At 36.8% G+C, this 24,200-nt stretch overlaps 3 protein-coding genes across 3 annotated transcripts in view; 1 reads left to right on the top strand and 2 right to left on the bottom strand.

The window, feature by feature from the left end:
* The window catches only part of LOC106669199 (TBC1 domain family member 14-like), a 37,816-nt gene extending 23,617 nt beyond the window's left edge, over positions 1–14,199 (top strand). The window contains exons 2-10 of the mRNA XM_014398516.2: positions 5,108–5,210; positions 5,271–5,430; positions 5,632–5,749; positions 5,950–6,081; positions 6,146–6,290; positions 6,350–6,550; positions 12,339–12,552; positions 12,615–12,803; positions 12,860–14,199. Of these exons, the coding sequence (XP_014254002.1) occupies positions 5,108–5,210; positions 5,271–5,430; positions 5,632–5,749; positions 5,950–6,081; positions 6,146–6,290; positions 6,350–6,550; positions 12,339–12,552; positions 12,615–12,802 (1,261 nt within the window). The 3' untranslated portion in view covers position 12,803; positions 12,860–14,199. The remainder of the gene's footprint in view (positions 1–5,107; positions 5,211–5,270; positions 5,431–5,631; positions 5,750–5,949; positions 6,082–6,145; positions 6,291–6,349; positions 6,551–12,338; positions 12,553–12,614; positions 12,804–12,859) is intronic.
* Positions 7,059–9,412, bottom strand: LOC106669194 (cleavage and polyadenylation specificity factor 73). The gene has a single exon (XM_014398512.2). It carries the CDS (start codon positions 9,202–9,204, stop codon positions 7,126–7,128), a length of 2,079 nt encoding a protein of 692 aa, XP_014253998.1. The 5' UTR covers positions 9,205–9,412; the 3' UTR covers positions 7,059–7,125.
* A 324-nt stretch (positions 14,200–14,523) lies between the features above and the next one.
* Positions 14,524–22,794, bottom strand: LOC106670597 (hexosaminidase D-like). Its single transcript, XM_014401088.2, has 5 exons — positions 22,011–22,794; positions 17,098–17,294; positions 16,760–17,046; positions 16,454–16,691; positions 14,524–15,313 (listed from the first exon to the last, which is right to left on the bottom strand). The coding sequence occupies exons 1-5, from the start codon at positions 22,207–22,209 to the stop codon at positions 14,576–14,578; spliced, it is 1,659 nt and encodes a 552-aa protein (XP_014256574.1). The 5' UTR covers positions 22,210–22,794; the 3' UTR covers positions 14,524–14,575.
* Positions 22,795–24,200: the final 1,406 nt, after the last annotated feature.

Genomic DNA, 24,200 nt, shown 5'->3' with positions numbered 1-24,200 from the left:
AAGGGACACCCGATATTTTTCGTCAATTTATCATATATGGGGGATTTGCAAGGCAGGAGAAAGTATGAAATACCTTTCACCTAATGTATTTTTTTTATCATAAAAGGGTCCCAATAAAAATGAAAATATCACTGCGAAAATTTATATCAAAAGGTTATCGGTATGGCATACCTCGCAAATAAAATTATATATTTGGCTTAACAAATCAACAATTTAGATATGTAAATCCAAAAATAATACATTAAAACTTATTTGCTGGATACTATTTTAGCTAAACAAGCAGCAAACGCTGAAAGTGGGTGTTAGATCATACCAGGTGAACAGCGAAACTGTGCGGACTCTTGCCTACAAAAACCACGAACGCATTCTATAATAATATTTATCATATTGTTTATTTTTATAAAAATAAGTTTTCAAAATGAAAATTAGCTGGATACTATTTTTAACTACACAAGCTGCACACGCTGAACGTTGTATGTTAAATCGCACCAAATGAACAGCGAAACTGTGCGGACTCCCGTCCACAAAAAACACGAACACGCATTCTACAACAATGCTAATCATATTATTGGCATGCCTTAATAATTCGATGTTTTATTTGTGTGGAAATAAATTAGATACTAGTTTGTTAGGTAATTAAATATTTGACAATATTTGGTCTTTTTCCATTGCTTTCGTTGAAAGTAATGACATTATTTTTATTTAATCTTTATAATACTAACTCCGCCATTTATCATTTCTATTAATCTTTGTTTATGTTTCGTTTAAACCAAATTCAGAAGTTTGACGGTGTGAATAGAACATCTATCTGGCTTACAGGAAGTGATTTGTCTAAAATGATGAACATCTGTTGGAACCGGGCTTGAAAAGAAATACGGGGTGTCTGTACTCCAACTGGCATCTATTTCAAAAGTTCTTGGCAAGTTTCTTGCCAGATTTGTCATTCTAAACTTGAATTGCTGGTCTTTTCCCCGTTTTCCCGATTTCCACCCCATTCGTCGTCTCACGTTGATTTAAACAGAACAGTTAAAAACCGAACAATTGATTGATAAACTGATTCGGTGATTGTCCTCAATACTATTTGAAATTTATGGGTATTCGATGGTCTTGTGACTATCTCAAAAGCGTTTACTGCTTCAACAAATTTGTAGCTTAGTTAAAATTAATTTTACGCAAGGAAAGTTCTAATTAATGCTTCAATGGAAAATAATCGCAGATAGTATACCAATCGTGGGGTATAGTTGATTGAACTTTAAGCATGTTAGCCACTGTTTAATGACGGTGGATGAAAATTAGTTTATGTACACGGTTCGGCAGCGATTAAACCAAATAAATGAACCTCCATTAACCACTTCTCAGTGGCGAACTTGGCCCAAAGTTCATCTTTAGCTTTGATGAGAAACCGCTTCCTGAAAACGAAACACAATCACTTCTATAGTATACTCCACATTCTCGAGAAAATTAGTCCATCCATCGAGGAAAACTGGATAAATAGAAATTTCTTTCATGACACACTAATCTGTGAATGTTGATGACGCGGTAAAAATCGTTGCACTTGCCGCACCGTCGCATTTCTAGATCCAGACTCAGTAATACCGTTTTTCCGGTCAATGTACTATCATTTTCACAATGAAAAATTTTGGTCTAACAAAAAATATATTTAAAAAAACATAATTTTTCGTTTCCGACGCATTTTTGAAAATCTGCTGAGAAACAAAATGTTATGTTTAAACCGCAAGTCAACATTTAATTTTAGTATTTATGAATGTTCAAACGATTCATCGAAAAATAATATTATTAATTTAATAAGATAGATCTTAACATGAAAGCAACATAAAAGAAAAAACCTCGTTTGCTCAACATAATTTTCCTCTCCTTTAACCTATATCTGTACCAACATTTTCTGATCATTTCAATATATTTCATGAATATCCCCAAGTGTCTTCTTTCCAAATATGTGTCATTGTACGAAATCTGGGTTATAAGCAGGGAGAGGCAAGAAGCTGACTCATTTCACCTTAAATCGAGCTGTTGAATATACAGATGAAAACCTATACACCACATAGTCTTTTCAACTTTCAACCATCATGCTATTGACTGTAAAAGAAAATAATCAGATAGCTCGACGGCAGGGTTATAAGCAGGGAGAGGCAAGTCGCTGACTCAATCCACTTTAAATTTAATGTGTTGGGAGCAATATCTTTAATGTTTCATATATTCTATCGAGTTATTGAATAGAAAGACGGAAATCTAGTCATCACGAAGTCCTTCAGAAATTTGCCATTGACTGTAGAAGACAATAGTCATACACGTGTTATCAAGGATGTAAAAAGTGATAGGGAAGTCGCTGCCTCGTTCTAATTCTTTGAATTTCATATGTAGAGAGAAATATCTTGTAAAGTTTACTATATTCTATCGAGTTATTGAATATAAAGTTGGCAATCTAGTCATCTCATACACAAAGAGCAAGTTCTAGTGTCTGTACTAATGACTTATGGTAATATTTGAAACATATTCACCAACTTCAACTTTCAAAAATTATGCTATTGACTGTAAAAGACAATAGTCAGATGGCACAATGACGTGTGTATAAACAGGGACAGGCATGTCGCTTTTCATTAATGACTAACTTAATAACTTCGCCTGTTTTATGGAGGGATGCCATATTTCAACAATACCGAAAACCAGTTTTGAGATAAAGCTAATAGGGTTGGAGTTTTTAAATTTGTACTATGGCATAATTATTCTATTATTGACAATAATATCCCTGCAACTGTTTGTATCGCCAATATAAAATTTTTTGAAAAATCCATTAATATATCAATGGATGAAAATAATTTAGTAAATATTTTAGCCTTACTCTCTTTTACTATTCAATTTTTTCCCCTGTAGTTTTTTGTTTATATCCTTGACAACTTTCTCCCAACATATTTTGGTCTATCTATTGTTGTCGTTGTTTTCCTCTAGCCTTTGTCCATTTTGGAGTACAAAAGAAAATGCAAAATGACATTGTTCATCCCTAATTGTAATTTAACGAGACACAATGTTAGCCCCCGCTTGTAAATAAAATCCCGTGAAAGATCGAGATTCGGAAGTTTTGTTTTCCCGATGGATGCACATGGTCGACCACCCCTTCACGTGCACATGCAGCTGACGTACGTAAGTGTATTTTACTTCTTTACCCAGGAGTAATTTTGTCAGCTTAGACATTTTTAAAATCAAATAAAAGTCTTTTTTTAAAGTTTATCCGGCTTTTAAAAAGACCTGTAATAACTTTCAGGACAATTATCGTAGACAAAGTAATATTTGTAATCTTGGTCACGCGAGGATCGATGATCACACTCAACTTAATCTTCCAAAAGCTATTAGACTTAAGAAAAAACACTAGCTTTGAGTATTACTAGCATTCCTAAAATAGATTCAAGGGTTTTAGATTAGACTAAGTCTTCAACAGTAAGGCTTTTAATCTTCAAAACGAAATTGCTATGCTAAACAAGACCATGAACACAAATAGTGCCTTCCTTGAAATTAAAAATAAAATAACACAAATGGTAGGTAGTAATTATTTATTTTCCACGCAAACTAAAATTTAAATAATTAAAAACAATTGACCTCCTTTCTTGTATAATAAATAATAAGTATATTAATGTATTAATATATCATGAGTGATTCGAGACAATGGTGGCTCTGCTTACTTTGTCTGCACTGACTCCATCAGCACAGTTACTGCTGTCCAGAACAAGTCCTCCATCAACCCTCTTGTTGGAGAGATACCATGAACTAATAAATCTTGGCAAAAAGTGGTTGTTGTCTGGATACCTGGACACATAGGTCTGGAGTGTAATGTAAAGGCAGATGAGATAGCAAAGACCAGGATGTGCCAAACTCCAGACTCTAATGCTAAAAATACAATAAAAAACATGATTGAAAGAGAAAAAGATCAGTAGAGAAGCTCTTGAATATTAAGAACACTGTTGATAGTTGGTTCTCAGAGGACCTGACTCATAGAAGGAGAGTAATCCTCACCAAAAGAATCGGCCATTTGAGGTTGACACTTGGAAACTTACTTTCGGGGCCCGTGCTGCCCAGCAGATAGAGAAAGGTTGCTCGATGTGCCCACCTACTTGAAAGCTGCAATTCCTTGTCTGAATGCTACCTGATTGAGAATTGTGCTTGAACACGGCAGGGAGTATTTGAGCCCCTGTCCCGATTTATGGAGGAAACAGGGTTGTTTTGTTGTATATAGTAATGATAGTTTTGTGTCCCTAGCTTGTGTTGAGAGTGAAGTATTTATTTGCGTGAATGTGTAGTGTGAGAATATTGAGTACTCCATCGTCCCTCAATTAGGTTAGTTTTAGTAAGTGTAAATGGTGATGGAGGAATATCAAGTACTCCAGCACTCTAACTGAGTGAATAGCATGTGAATAGGAAAGAATGTATTTAAGAGTGAGTGAGAGTGGGAATGAGTTTGCATCTAGAAACTGATTGTATTAGTAATATATTGTGTAATAGTAGCTGTTTATAGCTCCTGGAGCCCAATCTCGGCTGGACGGATGGCGGTCAATGATTCTTAAGGCTTGCCGGTAATTTATTGTAAATTACTAAACCTAAAATTGCCGGTGGATTGCGAGAAGTAATAGGCTCAACTGTGTACATGTGTGTATGTATGTACATCTGCATGAGAATAGAGCTTATATAATTCAGTAATCAGTAACCGCAATATGTCACAAATTGTCTTCCTTTATGTAGTACGCTTGACACCAATGGTCTTAAATGATGTTGCTGCTTAATTTCCTTAACAATGATCTTGTTTGTAATTCATGATTTGGAAAAAAGCAAGGGACTTTATTAAATATTACATTAGCTTAAAGCTTCAAAATTGATACAATTAATGTGAAATAATTTGTTTGGAATTTTGTTGTGCACTTTGTTCATGTTTGTTGTTTCTCAAGGTTCCTTGTTTTCATGTTATTTTGTATGTGGAAAGATGGTAATTGCTGTGATTTAAATATGAAAACAAATATGAATAGTGATGAAGAAATGATCAGTTATAAATTATTATTAAAAAGAGTTAATTTTTAACACGTTTTTGGTTTGGCTTTTTCAGAGGAGTTTTTGGCTGGAAGGGTAAAGGCGAATCTGAAGGCTGGAGCCTTTTTGGCAAATTGGCGAATGGGTACAACGAAAGATCAATTTCAAGCCTCTCTGATGTATGTATTACAGATTTATTTTATTTTGTTTACAACTCTTCTAAAAAATAAAATTTTCAGGAACGAAGATCCCTTGGTGGTGATTCTGGCAGAGGTGTGCAAGGAAGCACTGGGCTGATACAGCTAGAACGTCCCGCATGGCTTCCTGCGAAATCAAAGCAAGAACAGCAGGCCCATTCTGATGAGCATGAAAAGATAATTTCTTCTGCAAGGAAAAAAGGTACGCGATAATGATTAGTGAGATTTTGCACCTAGATGTGTCGCAGCCTCCATGATGCTTAAACTTAAAATTTTATCTGATAAAAAGCTTTTTATCTCTTGTTTGAGTTTGTGATGGTGTTGTCTTATTTTTTGTTTGTTTGTGGGACATTATGCGACACACCTGTTGGCATTGACACAATGGCCTTTTCTTTTCTTTCAGAACTTAAAGAATCAAAGCAAAGGAAGAAGGTACTTCAGAGCCAACTTAAAGCCGAGGATGAACTTGCAAGTGCTACTAGGACTTGGACCCAGGAGATCCTACCTAACTGGAGTCAAATGTAAGGAAATATAATAAAAAATTATTTATATTTTATCTTATTTACTATATATGACAAACGTAGACAACAAAACACAATTTTCAACATAGAAAATAAGTAAAAATCTAAAATAGTTTATTGATTTATACTGTTTTCCTTTACTATTTTGCCTAGTACTACCGCCATAAAACCAAATTTTTAATTAATTTGTTTTTATAAAGGAGGGAGCAGAAAAAGACTCAAGAACTTTGGTGGCAAGGAATTCCGCCATGTGTTCGTGGCAAACTCTGGAGGCTTGCTATAACAAATGATCTCAATATAACTCACGGCCTATATGAAATTTGCGTATCTAGGTATTGAACGGTATAACTTCTCTTAAAAATATTCAAATGTATCAACTAATGTTTTTTCCTTCAGGGCATTACAAAGGTTGAAAAGTGCCGCTGGAAGCACGGATTCAATAGATGAATCCAGTAAAAAAGACGCCGATAGAGAAGCTAGCATGGAGCTGATACAATTAGATATAAGTAGGACCTTTCCTCATTTGTGTATATTTCAAAAGGTAATTTTTTTAAAAATCAATTTTTTTTTTAAAGAGTAATTTTAAATTTGACATTTTAGAAGGGACCATATTATGACATGCTGCACAGCCTTCTTGCAGCGTATGTCTGCTACAGGCCAGATGTCGGCTATGTTCAAGGAATGTCGTTTATTGCAGCGGTGCTGATCCTCAACATGGATGCGCCCGATGCTTTTGTCTGTTTTGCAAATATTCTCAACCGTCCCTGTCACCGAGCTTTTTACAGCCTGGATCAACCACTGGTAAGTTCTTTTTTTTTAAATGTTATTTAAGTTAATTAAAAGAGTTTGACGATATTTGTTATCTCTTTCAAAAAGATAGATTTTATTAATTTTAAACCAGTTCAAGAGAAAACATGGTTATAAAAGCTGAAGAAAATTGAACATCATCTTGATTTTTGAACATCAAAGCTGTTTAAAAATATTTTGCCAGAAATCATCATAAACTTGTGCAAAAGCAAGTAATTAAATTTAAATTATTAATAATTTAAATTTAAATTATGGACAGGCTAAAAAATATATTAATCAAATTTAAAAAAAACTTTTTGTCTTTGTTCTGTAGTTACATAGTATTTGTCAAAATAGTATTTGTTGAAAATTTCTGCAAAACCAGTTTCATAGAACCAGACCCATCCTTTACAATAATGTATTAATTATTTTATGTTTAGTGATCAGGAGATGGAACAATATTTGCTTCTTTTGTCAATATTTTAATATAAAGTTAAAAGTAGTGTGAAACTGTGCACAAAAGTAACAAAAACAATTAAGCATTTATTTAAAAAAGTATATACATGAGTTTATGGATATATCAAATTAATTTAGTCCGCTGTCAATTCTTTGGTCAGATATGCTGAAGAGGGAGTTAAAGCTTCGTACAATTTTCTAATAGCGGTTTGTACAACTTGCTGCAGCGTCGAATCTTCTTTACAAACAACTTCTAAACTCAGCAAGTCGATGTGAGCTTTCTTATTGTCTACCGTTACGTTCAATTTGTCACCTTTGAATATTTTTGGTACGCACTGGTCTCCGAACATGTCCTGCAACATTTCGATGACGCACTCTTTGAAGTGCATCCTGTCCATTTTCATGTGTACGTTGGGCGGTACGATGTTCTGGTTGACTATCTCAGATTCAAGAATCGCCGTGAGAATACTGTCGGCAAACATGTCATTAACGGGATTAGCGACCCATTGAAGAGTCACTGATTTTTTATTCAGTGTTATATCGATGCAGTTGAAAGCTTTTAATTTTTTGATGTCTATAGTCAGAAGGGGCGATGCGATATGGGCGAGCATGGCACGGAGTATTGTTATTGACCCGTTATAAGGCACGTGCTGCGTTTGCATAACAGTACTCGTCGTCAGGTTTGTATATTTAGATAAATCAGAAGGTGCAACGATATGGTAATTGAAATCCCTTTTGACTAAAATTCCTGAGAGTTTATCGCCAGCTTTTGGACTATTCATCGCCAGGCTTCCCATCACTTTAGCGACTTTTTCTCCTCTGAAATAGAGCTCAACCGATTCTGTATTTCTAGGATTGTAAATCTGAATTGCATTATCAGGATCGCCTTCATACTCTCTCTGCAATGCTGATTTGAGACGGCTCATCTCATTCTGCTCACCATGAACCAAAACAATTCTCGGTGGTTTCAACTGTCTTATAAATTCACTTGTCTGTTGGTAGTCAGTATGGGCTGAAAATGAGATATAAGCGACAGAACAGTTCAGCTTTAGTTTTTGCCCACTCAGAGTCACAATCTCTTCAGGCTCAGAGAGGATGGCTTTGGCGAGAGTCCCTTCAACACAATAACCCGCTATGATGACACCATTTTTTGCATCCGTACACCAAGACTCGAAAAGTTCCCTCGATAGCCCGCTTTGCATCATACCAGGAGATGCCATCACAACACATGGGCCGATATCATCGAACTGGTCTATGCCCTTCAAATTAGATATGTGGGTGAAAATGAACGGGTTGTTCACAGCAATCTGCCTTTTGATTTTGTCGTTCATGGCATTTATATATGTCTGATAAACTGCCATGCATTTCTTTGCTAGAGACGACGCATAGTAAATTGGGATGTCGTGGAGTTCAGGGTGTTGGCTCCAGTATTCATCGAGGATGAGCAGAAGTTCTTGCGCTCTCCCCAGGGCGAAAACGGGGATCAAACACCTCCCACCTCGGTTTACAATGTCATGGACTAGAGTTGTAAACCTGGCCTCACGTTCTTCACGTTTTTCATGTATGTGAGTGCCATAAGTAGCTTCCGTGATAAGTATGTCTGGCCTGACTGTAGGAATCTCTGCTGCCATCAAGTGTCGGTCCTCTTGCCTCGAGAAGTCGCCTGTGTATAAAATTTTGACGCCGGAAATTTCGATCATGAACATGGCAGCGCCGAGTACGTGGCCGGCGTTGTACGCCCAGAACTTGATGCCGCCGACCTCCCTCTCCTCGTGGAAGTTGATCGTCTCGATCTTGTCCATGCTCGACTCGAGGTCGCTTTCCGTGTAGAGCATCTGTTCCGTCGAGATGTTGCTCACTTTGATGTAGTCGGAGACGAGCCACCTGTAGATCGCCTTGGTTGCGTGGGTCATGAAGCATCGGCCTTTGAAGCTCGTCTTGAGCAGGAACCACGGAAGTGCGCCGCAGTGGTCCAAGTGGAAATGAGAAACGAGGAGCAAGTCGATTTCGTCCGTGTCGACGATATCGACGAAAGGCAATGCGTCCATGCCCGTCAGACCAGGATGGATTCCGCAGTCGAGCATGATTTTCTTCCCTTTATACTCGATCATAATGCACGACCGGCCGACTTCTTGACCTGCTCCGAGCGGCGTTATCGCGAGCAAGTCGCTCTCCTCCGCCGGAATTTGAGAATCCTGCTTTCGCTTATACATTTTCTATTTATACAACTACTAAATAATCATACACATCGGCCCGAAAACATATACATAGATATAACATCGCCTTCTCGTCCGGCTTACTCTTCCGTTTAACCTTCAGTGTTCCGACTCGGTATGATCGATTAGTATTTAGTACACTCACGCTTCGGAACCCGCCTGAACTACACAACTACATCACAAACTACGTCTCAGGGAACAAGAAACTGAGTGGCCCTTTCACCAATAATAGTTTTTTTTTCCAAAACAAAATTATTTTTATTACGAGTTTATTTTATTATTAGTTTTGTGTTTCGTTAGTAGTATAAAATTACAATGCTGGAATTAGTAAATTAATTACAATTATTTATAGAAAATATAATACCTAATCTAAAATAAGAAAAAAAAGAACAATTAAACAAAGCAATCATTTTTTACAAAATAAAATTAATATACATCCCTCTTTAAAAAGTTAAATAGATAAAAGTAAATTGTTAAAGATAATACACAATTTCAAGTAGCTATTCTTTTTACGTAAGATCTTGGTTGAGATGAAAAAGTTAGTGTCGCAAGCGGGATTCAAACCCATGTTCTTCAATAGGCCGCTGCTCTAACCACTTGAGCTACCTTGACTTTAATTCATTAAAGTACGTTTGAATCCCGCTCATAACTTGTTCATCTCAACTAAGACCTTACTTAAAAAGAATAATTAATTGAAAGAAGTAATTTGGTTAATTAGACCACTAAACATAATGATTAATAATACTTATTGTGTATTATTTAGTGCCCGTTAATTAATGATTATTTAGAGATTTCCATTCGTTCATGGCCTATCACACAAATTAAACATATTCCTTTCTTTTGATAACTTTAAAATAGCCTTCAAAAACTATAAAACTGTTCATACCCTTTTGAACCCTCCAAAATTAAAGAACCCACACCTGTAACAAATAAGTCTAACGTAATTTACAAAATCAATTGTTTAAATTGTCATGCACATACATCAAAATTACATCCCAATATCTGGATAAGAGGGTAAAACAACATATCTATGATTTCAAAAAACCCAAACAAAATCCTCCAGCACTGGCTATACCCCATTTTAAACCGCAACAAAATTTTGATTTTAACAATCCAAAAATATTAAACACAGAACAAAACAAATGTAAATGTAACTTTTTACAAATGGTTTTCATCAACAGAGGTAAACACAGCTTCATTTACAAACCAGACACATGTAAACTCAGTCGCAGCTATGCTAATATCATAAATCAAATTCGATATAAATAACACACATATAACCACAAAACATATAATACAACATATAAAATAATCAGTACAGTTCTATATAGTCTAAATCCCCAACAATATACCTCTCCTTTCCCCAAAAATCATGTCTGTAATTATCCTGAAAGACTAATTAGGCCTGAATGACAAACCATTACCCTTTTTTTCCATTGTCAATCCCTTTCACCTCAAAAAGCTGACTCCTCATGGAAAAATAAATTTCTATCCCTACTTCCTTCCGCACTCCTCCAAAATCAAACATATATAAACAAAACAGCATTTATATCTCTCAACACGACACATAACCGTGAAACATCTACACAGAAAACTCACACATTTTGAGTGAGCACAAATTTTATTAATCTAAAATTTCTATATTGTGTACATCATTGAATAAATTCATTTTCACATCTTACCTGTATTTGTATGATTTAAACAATGTTTATAAATCTCAGGCCTTGGAATGTTGGCACGATAAAGAAAATGTTTTTCTAAACCTACATCACTCCAGACCGCATCTCTGATGATCTCTAAATAATCAAATTACATAATAATAGTCAGTGAGACAAAATGTATTAACCAAAATGCAGAACTTATGCACAGAACTTTTGACTAAACTGTGGCTCTTGGTACCATAGCCCAACTTGGCAATTCTAAAAGTTACTAATTATAATTATAGTTACTTAATATTACGGTTCATTTACAGTATATATTTACAGAATATTTACCCATAATGGATACAGTCAAAACTAAAGTAACTATATATAAAAATTTATAATCTATAAGGATATGGTAGACTAAATGTACTAATGAGATCATTGAGCACCCTCCATCCAATGACAGAAATGCCCAACCGAGGTCTATGGAAGAGAGGGACTCCAACTGAAAGACCAAGAGGATACTCATATTCAATGCCAAACACCCATTTTATACACTAAGTATTTAACTGTCTTTGATTGGACCCTCTCAATAAAATTCTTCTGTTATTTTCTTAGTAAGGAGACCAGACTATAGAAGCATTCCAATAAACTATGGATGAGGAGTTGACATAAAAATTTTATAGCAAAAACATTTGAAAAATTAGAATATTTTTTTCAGAAATCCTAGGTTTCTAAGAGCTCTATTAATGAGATTGGTGTAATGATTTTGAAGTGTACATGTGGTATTGAAGATCACTTGTCTTCTGAGAAAACAATCCATCATCTGCAGTTCAATTTGGCCATTACCACCAAAGATTGAGATTGAGCATGTAGCAGAGATTGCTGCTTGACCTCTTTACACAGCAGATTCTGCGTGCTCATAGAAAAGGCTAGAGACCCACAGATACATGAAAGGGTTGACAATTATATATTTTCCATTGTATTTAAATCTCAAAGAAGGGGAAAATCCAATTATTTTGTGGGCATCGTGTGGTATGGTGGTAAAAACACTTAAGCCCTTCTCAATTAAACTAATAATATAGTTGCACAAAACTACATATAAATAATCATGAACCAAGAATCAGCCCTATTTTAGTAAATAAACAAAAAATCAAAAGAATAAAATTCTCTTCCGATTTGCCCCAGGATTGAGAAAATTTTGTTCTAACCACTTAGCCACCATGGTTCCCTTGCTTTTTCATAACCAAATATCTTGCAGTTTATGAATTGTTGCTTGTTAGCTTAACAATTTTTTTAAATTGTGAATAGGAGTTCCTATTTCACCGTACAGAATGATCAGAGATCCTTTGTCACCTTTCAGGCATTTGTGATCTAACATGTAGCATTGCTCGGCTAATGCATTCTGCAAACTTAGGCTGAACTTCATCAATTTTGTGGCTATGAACTTCAATGTTTTCAATATTTTAATGTACCATTTTGTTATAGATGGAGGCTTATTATGCAGTGTATGTAGACCTTCTGAGAGAAAACGTTCCTCAGCTCTATAAACATCTTGAATCTTGTAGCCTTACCCCCGATCTGTACCTGCTTGACTGGATCTACACTATATTTGCCAAAGCCATGCCTCTCGACTTGGCGTCCCGAGTGTGGGATGTCTTTCTTAGGGATGGCGAGGAATTTTTATTCAGGACTGCTATTGGTAATTTAATTTTTACTTTTTATAAACCAGGCGGGTTTAATTGAAAGGTTGATTTATTTTAGGCGTTCTCAAACTGTTCCAAAAGGAACTTTTGACCATGGACTTTCTCTCCGGTTCACAATATCTTACTCGTTTGCCGGAGGACTTAAATCCGAACGTTCTGTTCAAATCAATTGGTTCCATTAAAATGTCAGTTGGGAAAAACAACTTCAAGCAAATACTTCTGTCATACACACATCATGATGTTTGAGGTATATTGTTTTATCTATTTATCAATGAAAGTTGTTAATTGATTTTTTATTTCCAGACTGACGATTCAACGTCATTTCAGAATTGGCAGCTGCCAAAGATCGGACAATAAAGTTTGTTTTTTTAGTCAAAATAAATAAAAGTTATTTTTTTTTATTGACATATTAACATCAATTTTAATTGCGGGTTTTAAAATGGAATATGTATTTTACCGTCCGAAACAATGAATTTACTAGTAAAATTTTAAAAAGCCAATTTTGTTACAATTTCAGTGTTAGTCATGTCTATAAACTTTCAAAAAAATTGATAAAATGTAGTAAAATAAAAGATCTTTTATCATAATAAATGTATATTATTTATACATTTTTTTAGTTTTATTTATTTAAGCTTTCAAAGAAGTTTTAATTCTCTGGCATTTAACGTAATTTATTTTAAAGGAGGACGACTGAAACTCAATTAACTTCATTTATAGAAGAAATCTAATGAATAAATCGGTTCCTAATTTAAGTGTTCCTAAATATTAATTTAGATTCAAATTTTTGTACACATATCAAACTGAGCAACACAAGACGATGTTTATCTATACTAAATTAGTAGGATTTTTTTTGCAGTTAATTTGTTCCTCCAATTTTGCATGATTGACTTCAAATGAATGTAATAACATTCAAAACAATGTCAGAGAATTTCAAATGATCATTTTTATAGTTTAAAGGTGCCATTAAAAAAAAATAAAAAATTAAAAAAACGTCCTGCGATATGGCCTTAAAAAATTAGTAATTAATTTTCCAATTGATTTGAGGAAAATGATATGTGATATTAGTGGTTTTTTACTAGTAATTTTTCTATTGTAATGTTTTTGGTACTAAGTTAATTACGACCATTGGATTTCTAAAAGTGATGCTTTTCATATTGTAGAAGAGATGCCATCACGATTAAATTATGTAAAATATTTTCTATTATATTGTTAAGATTTTGTATTTATTATTATATTTATTTGTTCCTGGATTTTTAATTATTGTACTCTCACGAACAAAAATACTCTATTTCACACTTTGTTTGCTCAATTAAATAACTTTATATGGTATAATTAAAAATATAATGTAAACCAGATTTTTTATGCACTGTTTTTATTCAACCCTCAGTCAGCGAAGGGTGTGCAGAACTAACACAAGAAATAAATAAAGCTTGCCTAGCTGAAAAGCTTACATGTCTATAGCAGTCTGAGGGATGAAAAGAATTGTTTTATGTTAAAGAGAAAAAGTTGTGCCATAGGCATATCTATATATATAATTTTGTTATTTAGTATACTGTTTATACTGTGCTAATTTGAGTGATATTTAATTATTGTAAAATTATATTTTAAAAATTTAATTGTAAAGGATTATACATAATTTCTAATAGTTCATGTTTTGTAAATTTTGAAATATCTATTAAACTTAAAAAATACAAACAATTAAATAAACTGTAAATGTTGGCTTATTTGCGTTTTATATTCAACAAGAACCAAAAGAACAGAGTTTTGAACCACGACTTTTTTAAATATTTTTCTATTAGAATAACCATGTATAGAAGTTGGTTTACTTTTCATTTATATTTTTTATGGGCTGCTAAACCCCCAGAGTTGTACTTACTAATATTTTTTCTTGAACACACGGTAGCGTTTCAAAATAGCCACTGCTGTGTTCGTATCTACCTGCACAAAAATAAATACAAGTATGTAAACTAGGGTTGCAAAAATAAGTTTTATTTGGGAACGTCTATGTACAAGCATTGATTACATAGGTCGTCGCGACCAAATTTTACGCCTAACAAGTTTATCAGTGTTTGTGATAACATCTATTAAAATTATTTCTAACGGATAGATGTTTTGCTCGACCCACTCGTTGGCCGAGTAGGTGTCCGTGTATTTCCACAAAAGCACCTGGATATTGTGTTTAAGAGATTTCACTTCATGAAGCAACCTCAACAGCCTCGGCGTTTCTTTGATGAGTACAAAAGTATTTGAAACATTTTTTGCTATGTGGTAGAAAGTGAACCAACCGCTTGCTTTGAGTTGTTTTACAGCAATGTCTACTTTGTTTTTAACAAGTTCAAACTGCAGCATTGTGTTGAACAGGTCAGAACCAGGAAATATGCATTCTTCTAAAGTTATTCTCCTGTCAAACCTCTTGAACAATTGGTTTTCATCTTTGGTAACTGCATATGATAATTGGACGTGTTTGCACTCCAAAATTTGCTTGAATTTTCCCAACACTCGGTTCTCGTCGTTCATCGAGGTTTGGATGTAAACAAGGTTGATAAATAAACTTGGCAAAGAGAGTGGAAGAAGCTCGCCGAGTACTGCAAAATGATCCCGTCTCGCGTTTCCCATTAAAACATAGCCGACCACCTGGGCATGCTTCTTCATTTTCAAACTTTTCATCCACGACATTTGAAGATCGACAGATTTTTTTAAATCTGGGGTCAATCTCGGGGAAATGGACAATCCTCGAAACGCCCCTGCAACCCACACCTAGAATATTACTTTCCATTAATAAATCGTGTGTCACAATACAAATTAAAATATATAAACAATTAAAAATTATTATTAGACAGGAAGCGAGTATTGGGTCCCCTGTGAATTTTGTAGGAAACAGTCTGTTCCATTTTTTTCTATATTGAGACTGAATATATTTATTAGCATGAATGTAATGTGAAATACCGATGGTGGAATATTGAGTACCCCATCGACCCTCAATTAAGATGCGTTTATATGTGAGAAGATTTTACTCTTGAGAGTGGTAGATAATGTGTGCGCAAGTGTAAAGGCCTGAGAGAGTTCTCGCCAAAAGTACCAAGACAATCCAAGAGGTAAATGTTGCATCTTTCTCGCTAGAGTCCAGCCCCAGAAATTAATTGTAAGGCAACGGTAAGACACTCAAGAACAGAATTGCTTCTCTTATTGCATTGTCTTTTTTAAAAATTATGGGCCCCAGTAATTCTTCTTCCACGTATTCTACTTCAACACTTGAATTCTGCAAAAATCCCCTAATTGCTGGGCGTCTTCAAGTTCCAATTGCTGTGCTAAATCATGGTACATGCCTAAATGATAACTCCTTTGTATCCACGACTTGACCCCCTTTTTTCAAAAAAAAAAATTTTTCCGATAAGTACAAAACTAATAACACTGCTATTACTTCTCTTTTTTTTGTGTAGAAGACATCTTGAATAAAAATCACTTTCAGAACTGTCCAGTGCGTTTGTGTAAACGGTCTGGAGTGGACTCACAAGGGTTGCTCTCTGAGAGTGAACTCGGGAGAACTTCACTCTCCCGTGCCAAGAGCTCTGAGAGTTAACTCAAGAACTCTGGCTGAGTTCCTCTCACATGTAAATGCACCTTTAGATTCGTTATACAATATGTGTAGAGGAGGATGGAGGGATATCAAGTACTCTACCACCCTTGAAACCTGCTGGTAATTTATTAATTAAAGCAGGAAGTGCTGGTGGGCTGTGAAAAGTCATAGGTTCAGTTTTACACATGTATGTATATATATGTACCATACATGTGCAGAATTGATATTATATAAATCGGTTATAAATTCTATATTTGTTTACATATCAAGAAATAAAATATAGAAAAGAGAAACATTAAAAAGAACTGCTATATAATTACCTTTCTAAATGGTAGAGCATAAACACTAGTTTGGTAAGAGTTCAAATCACGTCCCACTGATGAAAAAATCATGGGTTGCACATGTTTGGCTATATTTCTAGTGAAATATGCATGAGTGTTGATGCCAAAATAGTGCCCTTCTTTGCTAAATATCCAGTCCCAAATAATTGGAGTTGTATATGGATATTGCTGTTTCATCCATTCTAGTATATCCAATAGATGTCTTTGTAATGATGTCCTAGTATGAAATTTACTTATTTACTAACATAAAGAAAATCTAATAAAAATTGTTGATATAACACTTACAGAAACGGTTGGTTTTTGGGCCTACATTTAAGACAGGTCTCAACTTCTCCAGCTCCAAGATGGATGTATTTGGCATTTTTATGAACCTCCATGACCTGTGCTATCATTGTTTTAATCACTGTCAGTGAATGCTGATTAGAAGTCGCAATGACCCAAGGCGAAGGCGGAAACTCCCTGAGATGTGCAAAGTCTTTGACTTTTAGAAGGAACTCTAGATTCCCGAAGACTTGCAGGTATGGGATCACATCAAGCCTGCTATTTTTGGCCATTTTTAAAATTTCTCTGATCTAGAAGTAAAAACAATCAATAATCGAAGGTGCAAAGTCAAGTTTTAATACCTCCTTTTCGGAATAAGCGGTCTTCGAGGTGACATTCTTTAAAATGCCGTTGTAAGGGAACATATCCTCATACTCAACAAGCAATGCATTGCAGCCGGCCTTTGCCAGCTTTGGTAAGAGTTTGCCTAGGAATGGCAGAGTTGGTGCTCCACCTTTGAAATCCAGGTGAACAACTTTCATGGTATGTTGGCTTAATCCTAAATTGTAATAATAATTAATAATTATTATAAATTTATTTTGTAAAATGTTGTTGTGAGGGAACTTAATTACTTCTTAATTCTTGGGTTATGCAAACAAATTAAAAAGAAATTAATTGTTACATTAATTATTAATAATCTCTTATAAAAATAACAATAAGAACAATTTTAAACAATCAAGCTGTTAGTAATAATAACAAAATTGTTATTGTGAAGGGATGTAGACTGTTGATATTGCTATCATGTTTAATATTTTGCCATTTAGATCGTTTTATCTCACATCTCGAGATTTGACAATTGTTTAACAAGGTTTCTTTTAAAATATTTATTTTAAGTTCTCTTTTTTTTCATAAGACCAATTAGTTTTATGATTACGGTGCCAACAACACCCACCACCAGCATCAACACCACGCTAAGAGAAATAGAAAAATTCTCTAATCCGTGTATACCATCAGATAAAATTTGTCCCAAACTACCAGAAAGAAAGACATTTTTTGTGGAAACTCCCTAGGGATAAGAGGATTTCCTTCATTTCTGGATTAAGGGGATTTGATTCTATTGAATATTTAATAGTGGTAGGGAAGTTTTATTAGGTCCAATGAGCTCAGCAGTGAAATTGCTGCTTATTGCAAGAAGAGCCCACATGAACCTTCTGGAGTCGTTTATAAACGTAGCTCCCATACCGTTTCAATTCTTGGAACCATCAGTATTAATGAAGGTTGCCTTTACGGTACAAGAATTTAATTTGAGGAATAATTGTTATTTATCTCGGTTGTAGTATTTTCTTTTAATTAAACTTGGTTAAATGAAGGGAAAATTTAAGTGCGAGAAGTTACCAGGGAGGAATAATGGAGCCATTCAACTTTTGAAGAAGTACCGACAAGTCAAAGACACGAGGTAAAGGTGACAAGGAAGAAAAAAAGGAAAAAGAAAAGAAAGGGACTCAAAACAGAATCCTGTGGGATACCATTTCCTGGATGTACTCCTCTGACAGAATATTGCTGTATCTAATCCTAAAGGATCTATGATTCATGAGATTAGAGTTAAATTGAAACCGTTCTGAGTAAAATGTCAAAATAAGTCTACTTCTTGTGCAATCAAACGCATTTTCTAATCCAAAAAACTAGTAGCCTTTGGCCATGATTGAATGCATCAGAGGTTGCATGCTCTGAGCAGACAAGATTCAGGGTATGATGGAAATAGGTTCTTGAATCGTATTACTGAATATTGGAATTGGAAGTCGCTTGGGTTAAAAAATGTCAAAATTTCACAATCCCATTTGCTTTGCTTGATCACATAGCGGACGTGATTTTTGCTTGTTTATAGGATTGAGATGATCACTGCAATGCATATATTGTTCAATGCCAATTTCAAGGGCAACAGTATACCCCACTACTAATCTGTCCATTTTGTAAAGACAAAGGGAAAAAAAGATGGAGTCCGTTTTATGATTTAGTGACTGGGAAGTTTGGTGGTTAGGGATGTGTTAATGTTTTTGAATATGTTGAGCCTGTGGTGAACACCTGCAGTTACCACGGCCCACACGAGGTGTCATCACCATTCAGTAAGGCCTCGCCAGCCAATCAGAGTGGAGCTGTTCCGTTTCCGTACTGCAGGCACTGCTTCAGTCTTCAGACTAATCATTAATCAGTAGACTCCCCGGCGGGCTCTCGCTATCTACCTGCGCAAGGGCACTCTCAGCATCAGCCTTCTCTCCTTTTCAACAGCCGACTTAGTTACCGGCCACCTGCTTCCCGGGTCCCTTTATAAGCTGCCGAAAGTGCCTGCTCACGTTTTCTGGCCTGTCGGCTGTCGAGGCTGATGCTGCGAGTGCCCTTGTTGTTCAGCTGGTATTGTCAGTATTATTCCAGATGAGCAGTGAGATCTCGTCGACGAGACGAGTCTAAAGTCAGGGGGCAGTGCCACTGCTTTACCGGAATTGCTCCATGTTTATCTTTTTTCCCTATTTACATTATATCAAGTGGGTCGACGATACCACTCTCTCAACGAAAGCACCTAGCCGGCTCATTCCATGACACAATTTTTTATTCTTCCGTCCTACTCGTTCATTAGTCCAAATGTCTTCAAAATTACGTTGTAAATGTGATAATATAAAACCTTGTGAACATGTAAATATGTATGTACAGTAAATAGAACAATAATTGTAAAAAGAAGAAACAATCTAAGAAAGCCAACTCTTATTTAAGTGATGAAAAAACATTGGATGTACTTTGCTTACAAGAAAGCCAACTCCAGCTGATTTCAGCAAGATCTTCCGAACATACATTCCCTGGCTATCCGAAGAGTTTTTCTGAAGACTATAAAGACGCATAACTAATACTATTCTGCTGCTCTATGAGAAGAGACTACAAGACCTACGGAGAATAAACGAACGAAATCCTTTCGCCCTCTGCAAACTCCGAAGAACAGATCGTCGCCCTGACCGTGGAGGTCATCTCACCTCCTCAGTCGTTAATAACTAGCTCTTCAGAGAGCTCTTACCTTCTTGGCAGCCACTAGACTCCCTTTCCAAAGACTCGAAAGGAGCTTTGAGCCGTACGAGCTCACAGTTGCAGGGTGCCCGGTACAAGCGGACGAAAGGAATTTCTATTTATCGTCCTTTACAGGACCCACCCTCTTAAACAGCTCCTCAGGGTACTCGCTCACGGACGATTTTACTTTTTGGTTCATCCAAATCGAAGATTTCTTCACAACCTGAAAGAAACCATTGAGTGCCGCTAAATATCAGCTCGTAATCGCCAACCTAGAACTGGCTCAGCTACAATAAGTCGCTGATAACCTACAAAAACTAGACACAGCCCCTTACGAACCCCGTCTGCTTAACCCTTTCTAAGAGAGCGAAAGCACTAAAGTCAAGAGGCTCCTGGAGCAGACAACTCTGGGAGTCGAAAGATCCTCACACTTCCTACAAACTAAACTATGAGACAAAAGGCAGGCAAATTCGTCTCAGATGAACTGCTACGAAACCTGTGGCTAAGGGCTTTTCCTAAATGGATGCACGAGATCCTAACCACCGGAGACGTCGCTGACCTCGACAAGCTGGCAGTAACAGCGAACAAAATCGCCGAATCAAGTATACGCTGTCGGAACCCACCAGCTGGAGAACAACTCTTCTCTGGACGCGTTATTCAGGCAATTGGCCGAACTAACGATGAAGGTCGAACAACTGCATCTACAACCACGAGGCCAGTCCAAAGTCGTACATGAACGCCTTCAAGGAAAAGGGGTGGCATCCGGCACTAGACTGGATTAAGTTACTATCACCAGAGATTCGGAGACGAGGCACGACGCTGTACAGCACCCTGCCCCCAACAATAAAACTAATTCTGCTGGCAGCTTCTCGAGCCGAGCCTGCCACTGAAATCGACTCAATCTCGGCCCGTCTCTTCGTCACCTACCCTCAGAGCCGGACATCTTTCTAATCAATACTGGAGCCGCAGTGCCGATAATTCCGCCACAGACGAGAACACCAGCAGGGAGACAGAGGGAATACCATGCGCAATACGCCGCTAACGGTATTACCGAATACTCGATGATAAAGATACAGCGGACAAGAAACCATCCCATTTCTCAGTTACAACAAGGACGGAATTGCCCAGGTCAAGTCAAAGTTCGACGCACTGACCGAGTACCAGAAGCCAAAGCTCATAAAGAACTTAGCACATTCCTCGCAAGGTGAACTTCTACGGACACTGTATTCTGCACGCCGCCGAAATTCAGTGCACACTCAATGTCTACAAGAAGGGCAGCAAGAAAAACGCCAAACGCCCTGTCATCTGGACAACGGAATCGTCGGAGGCCTTCGAAAAGACAAAGAAAGCCTTGCAAGAAGCCATCCGCCTTGGACACCCTGTCCCTGGCACTGATATTATCCTGAACTGCGACGCTTCAAATACAGGGATAAAAGCCGTGCGAGCAAGGATGGGTGCCGCTTGGATTCTTTTCCAAAGCACTCTTCCTGACTCAACAAACATACTCGACGTACGACCGGCGACTGCTGGCCATTTACAAAGCAGTTCGACACTTTGGAAGTTCTTCATAGAAGGACGACACTTCCATATTCGCACGGACCACAAGCCTCTTACCTTCGCATTTGTCAACGCGGGGAACGACACCTCGCCAATCTACACCAGAGCTACATCGCATAGTGCAATTAACACACATAAGCGAGGAAGACAATCCGGTAGCAAACGCTCTTTCCCGGCTCGACGAGCTGGAAACCGCTACCGGATGGGAGGACTTCGCAACAACACAGCAAGGTGAAAAAGAAGACGGAAGCCTTCCTTCTGAAGTATTATTCAACTGGGAGAAGGTCAAGATCCCGGGCTCACTTAAGGCAGTCCTATACGAAACAACTTCAGTAAGCCCACCATCTTGCCCCAGCTTTCAGGAGAGTAGTTTTCGAAATTTGTCTACAACCCAAGTCATCCAGGAATTAAGAGCAGCCGAAAGATAGTTACCGACGCTACTTCTGGCCTGGCATGAACTTAGACATCGTCCAATGGGCAGAAACCTGTGCCCCCTGCCGAGAAACCAAAGTTTTCCGACACACGATCTCATCTTTGGGATCATTCTCGCACATCCACATCGACATAGTCGGACCTCCTCCGCCCTCTGAGGGAATGCAATATTGGCTCACGATGGTAGACCGAAGTAAACTATGGTACCTACGATGGCAGATAATTTTGAACTCACCGTGAGCGGACGACTCGTTTGTCCAATCGTTCGAGCGTTCATCTTCCTGGTGTTCGGTTTTAAAGAAGTCCTCTTCTATGGTGTATGCTTCGCTCTTGGGTTTAGGCGCGAAGAAAAGCAGGTAAAACGTACACATCAAAACAAGAACTATCGCAACTAGGTAGAATCTCATTTTAGTCGCAAATCTGTGCCGATGCATTGATCAGCTGTGTTCGTAACAAACTGTCAAAATTGAACGGGTTTAAAACAAGACAAAAATGTAGAAAAAAATGAAAAAAGAAAAATTCTTTTTGGAATAGTTTTGTTCCGATTAAACCAAATGCTGTTGAAACTCAGTCTTTTGATAAACAAAAAAAGCTATTTGTTTTGCAATTTTAATCTTATTTTTGATTCCAAAGTAATTGCAACTTATTTGCCATGTTTTTTCTTATATAACCGATTGAAATACAAAATTGACTCTTGAACTTAGAGGAAGGGAGCCACATCAAATTACAGAAGAACGAAAAATTGTCACTTCATAATGCTGCTATAACAGGATTCTTTCCTCTCCTGAGCACGTACCTGTCGTCCAGACTATAGTTATGTACCTACCGGTCCAGTACTAGCCGCATTGGTAAAAACTTTAATGGCTACTTCTCTGATGTATTCCAGCATCTTCGACATGTTCGTAGCATTGTGGAGATATGCGTGGTTTTCAGGGATAGTCTGTCTCAAGCCGCAGAAACTTTGTTCTGCACAACCAGTAAGTAGCCTGGCGATATTAGTTCTTCTTGTGAGACTCATGAGAGGCATGTATCCAGAAGCTGGTTTTTTTCAATTAATTTATTTATTTATATTTTTTTAATAATAATTACAGATTGTAATAAAAATAAATAATTTTTTTTTTCGGTGGCAGACTGGAATGGCGATAAAGTCGCCGAAACTAAGCGCTATGCCCCTATGCATTGGGGATAAAAGTGAGTTTACTGTCCATTATCACCCCAAGGAGATCGATTCGGATCAGGACACTGGCTTCAATTTGGATTTCATTTACAGCAACACTCTCCACTTGCTAAAAATTGCCTTAGAGGTTTACTATGATTAATTTAAATGTTGCAGAGAGACTTTTGATATTGTAGATAACCTCCAAGAGGAAGAGTAGGGAGCTAAATCGTCAGCATAAAGAGCCATTTTTACATTCTTTGGGCGAGGTTGTTTTGTTAGAATCTACAATGAACAGGATGGATCTTTAGTGACTGGGATTTTTGGTGGCCCTGAAAAGTGCCAATATTGTATGGAGAAGTTGATCGGAGCAAGGTGACTGGTGTAGATGAGCCGAATGTTGTACCAGAATTCGGTTAGGAGCGAAGGGCCTAGTGCAGCTAGCACTGCGATGGGTCACGAGTGAGAGAGATGAGTGCTGTTGATAGTACTCTTATTGGTGTAACTAGTGATAGCGGCTTGCTCCATTATTGAAAGTTCAGTTGAGTTCCCGTCGACGAGTCTGCCTTAGGGCTTAAGCAGGGTTGAGCCCTTGGTTATTACACAGAGGTACTGCAAGCTCATTGGCTCATATGGATATGGAATACGAAACCATTGTTGAAGCAGTGGTGAGACTAGTGGAAATTGTGTTAACCACAGGCAGTCACCACGGGACCAAGGACAGATCCTTGAGGAACACCAGCAGTAACGTTGCTCGGTTGGAAAAGGGATGATCGAAAGGAAACTGGGTCTAGTCTGTATTGGTAGAGGTAGGTTCCTACATTTTTAGTATGTAGGAAGAGAAGTTATATTCTATGATCCGAAAATTATCTACTATCCTGTTTAGTTGGGCAGTGGTAGATAGTCCTGACCTGAAACTGCTCTGATATAATGAAGAATGATATTGTATCTATCCCTCAAGAAGAAGAGTAGAGAGAGATTTCATGAGTGTCCATTTTTATATTCTTTGGGCGAGGTATTTTATCGAAATATACAAGGAAAAGGATGGGTCCTAAAATAGAGCCTCGAGGGACACCTGTAGCAATGTCGCTCGGTTAATATTATAATATTAATTTTGTTTTGGATGTGTTTGGAAGAAATTGCATTAACCCTAGCTGAATGGTTGAAAGCTAATTTTGATATAATTATTATTAAGAACAAATAAATATCAACAATAAAATGGTTTAAAATTTGTTTATAATATTGTATTTTTTCTCAATCTAATTAGAA

Source organism: Cimex lectularius, unplaced genomic scaffold (assembly GCF_000648675.2).
Source record: "Cimex lectularius strain Harlan isolate CLEC.00 unplaced genomic scaffold, Clec_2.1 scaffold147, whole genome shotgun sequence".
In the NCBI taxonomy this organism is placed as follows: Eukaryota; Metazoa; Arthropoda; class Insecta; order Hemiptera; family Cimicidae; genus Cimex; species Cimex lectularius.
Note: the sequence above shows the minus strand (reverse complement) of the source record. Positions and strands in the feature narration are given on the sequence as shown.

Coding starts and splice junctions, on each gene's coding strand:
- LOC106669194 (XM_014398512.2), bottom strand. CDS start 9,204: ATGTATAAGCGAAAGCAGGATTCTCAAATTCCGGCGGAGGAGAGCGAC.
- LOC106670597 (XM_014401088.2), bottom strand. CDS start 22,209: ATGCATCGGCACAGATTTGCGACTAAAATGAGATTCTACCTAGTTGCG. Junction 17,047..17,097: donor CCGCTTATTCCGAAAAGGAG/GTATTAAAACTT, acceptor TTTTACTTCTAG/ATCAGAGAAATTTTAAAAAT. Junction 15,314..16,453: donor ATGCTCTACCATTTAGAAAG/GTAATTATATAG, acceptor GTAATATTCTAG/GTGTGGGTTGCAGGGGCGTT.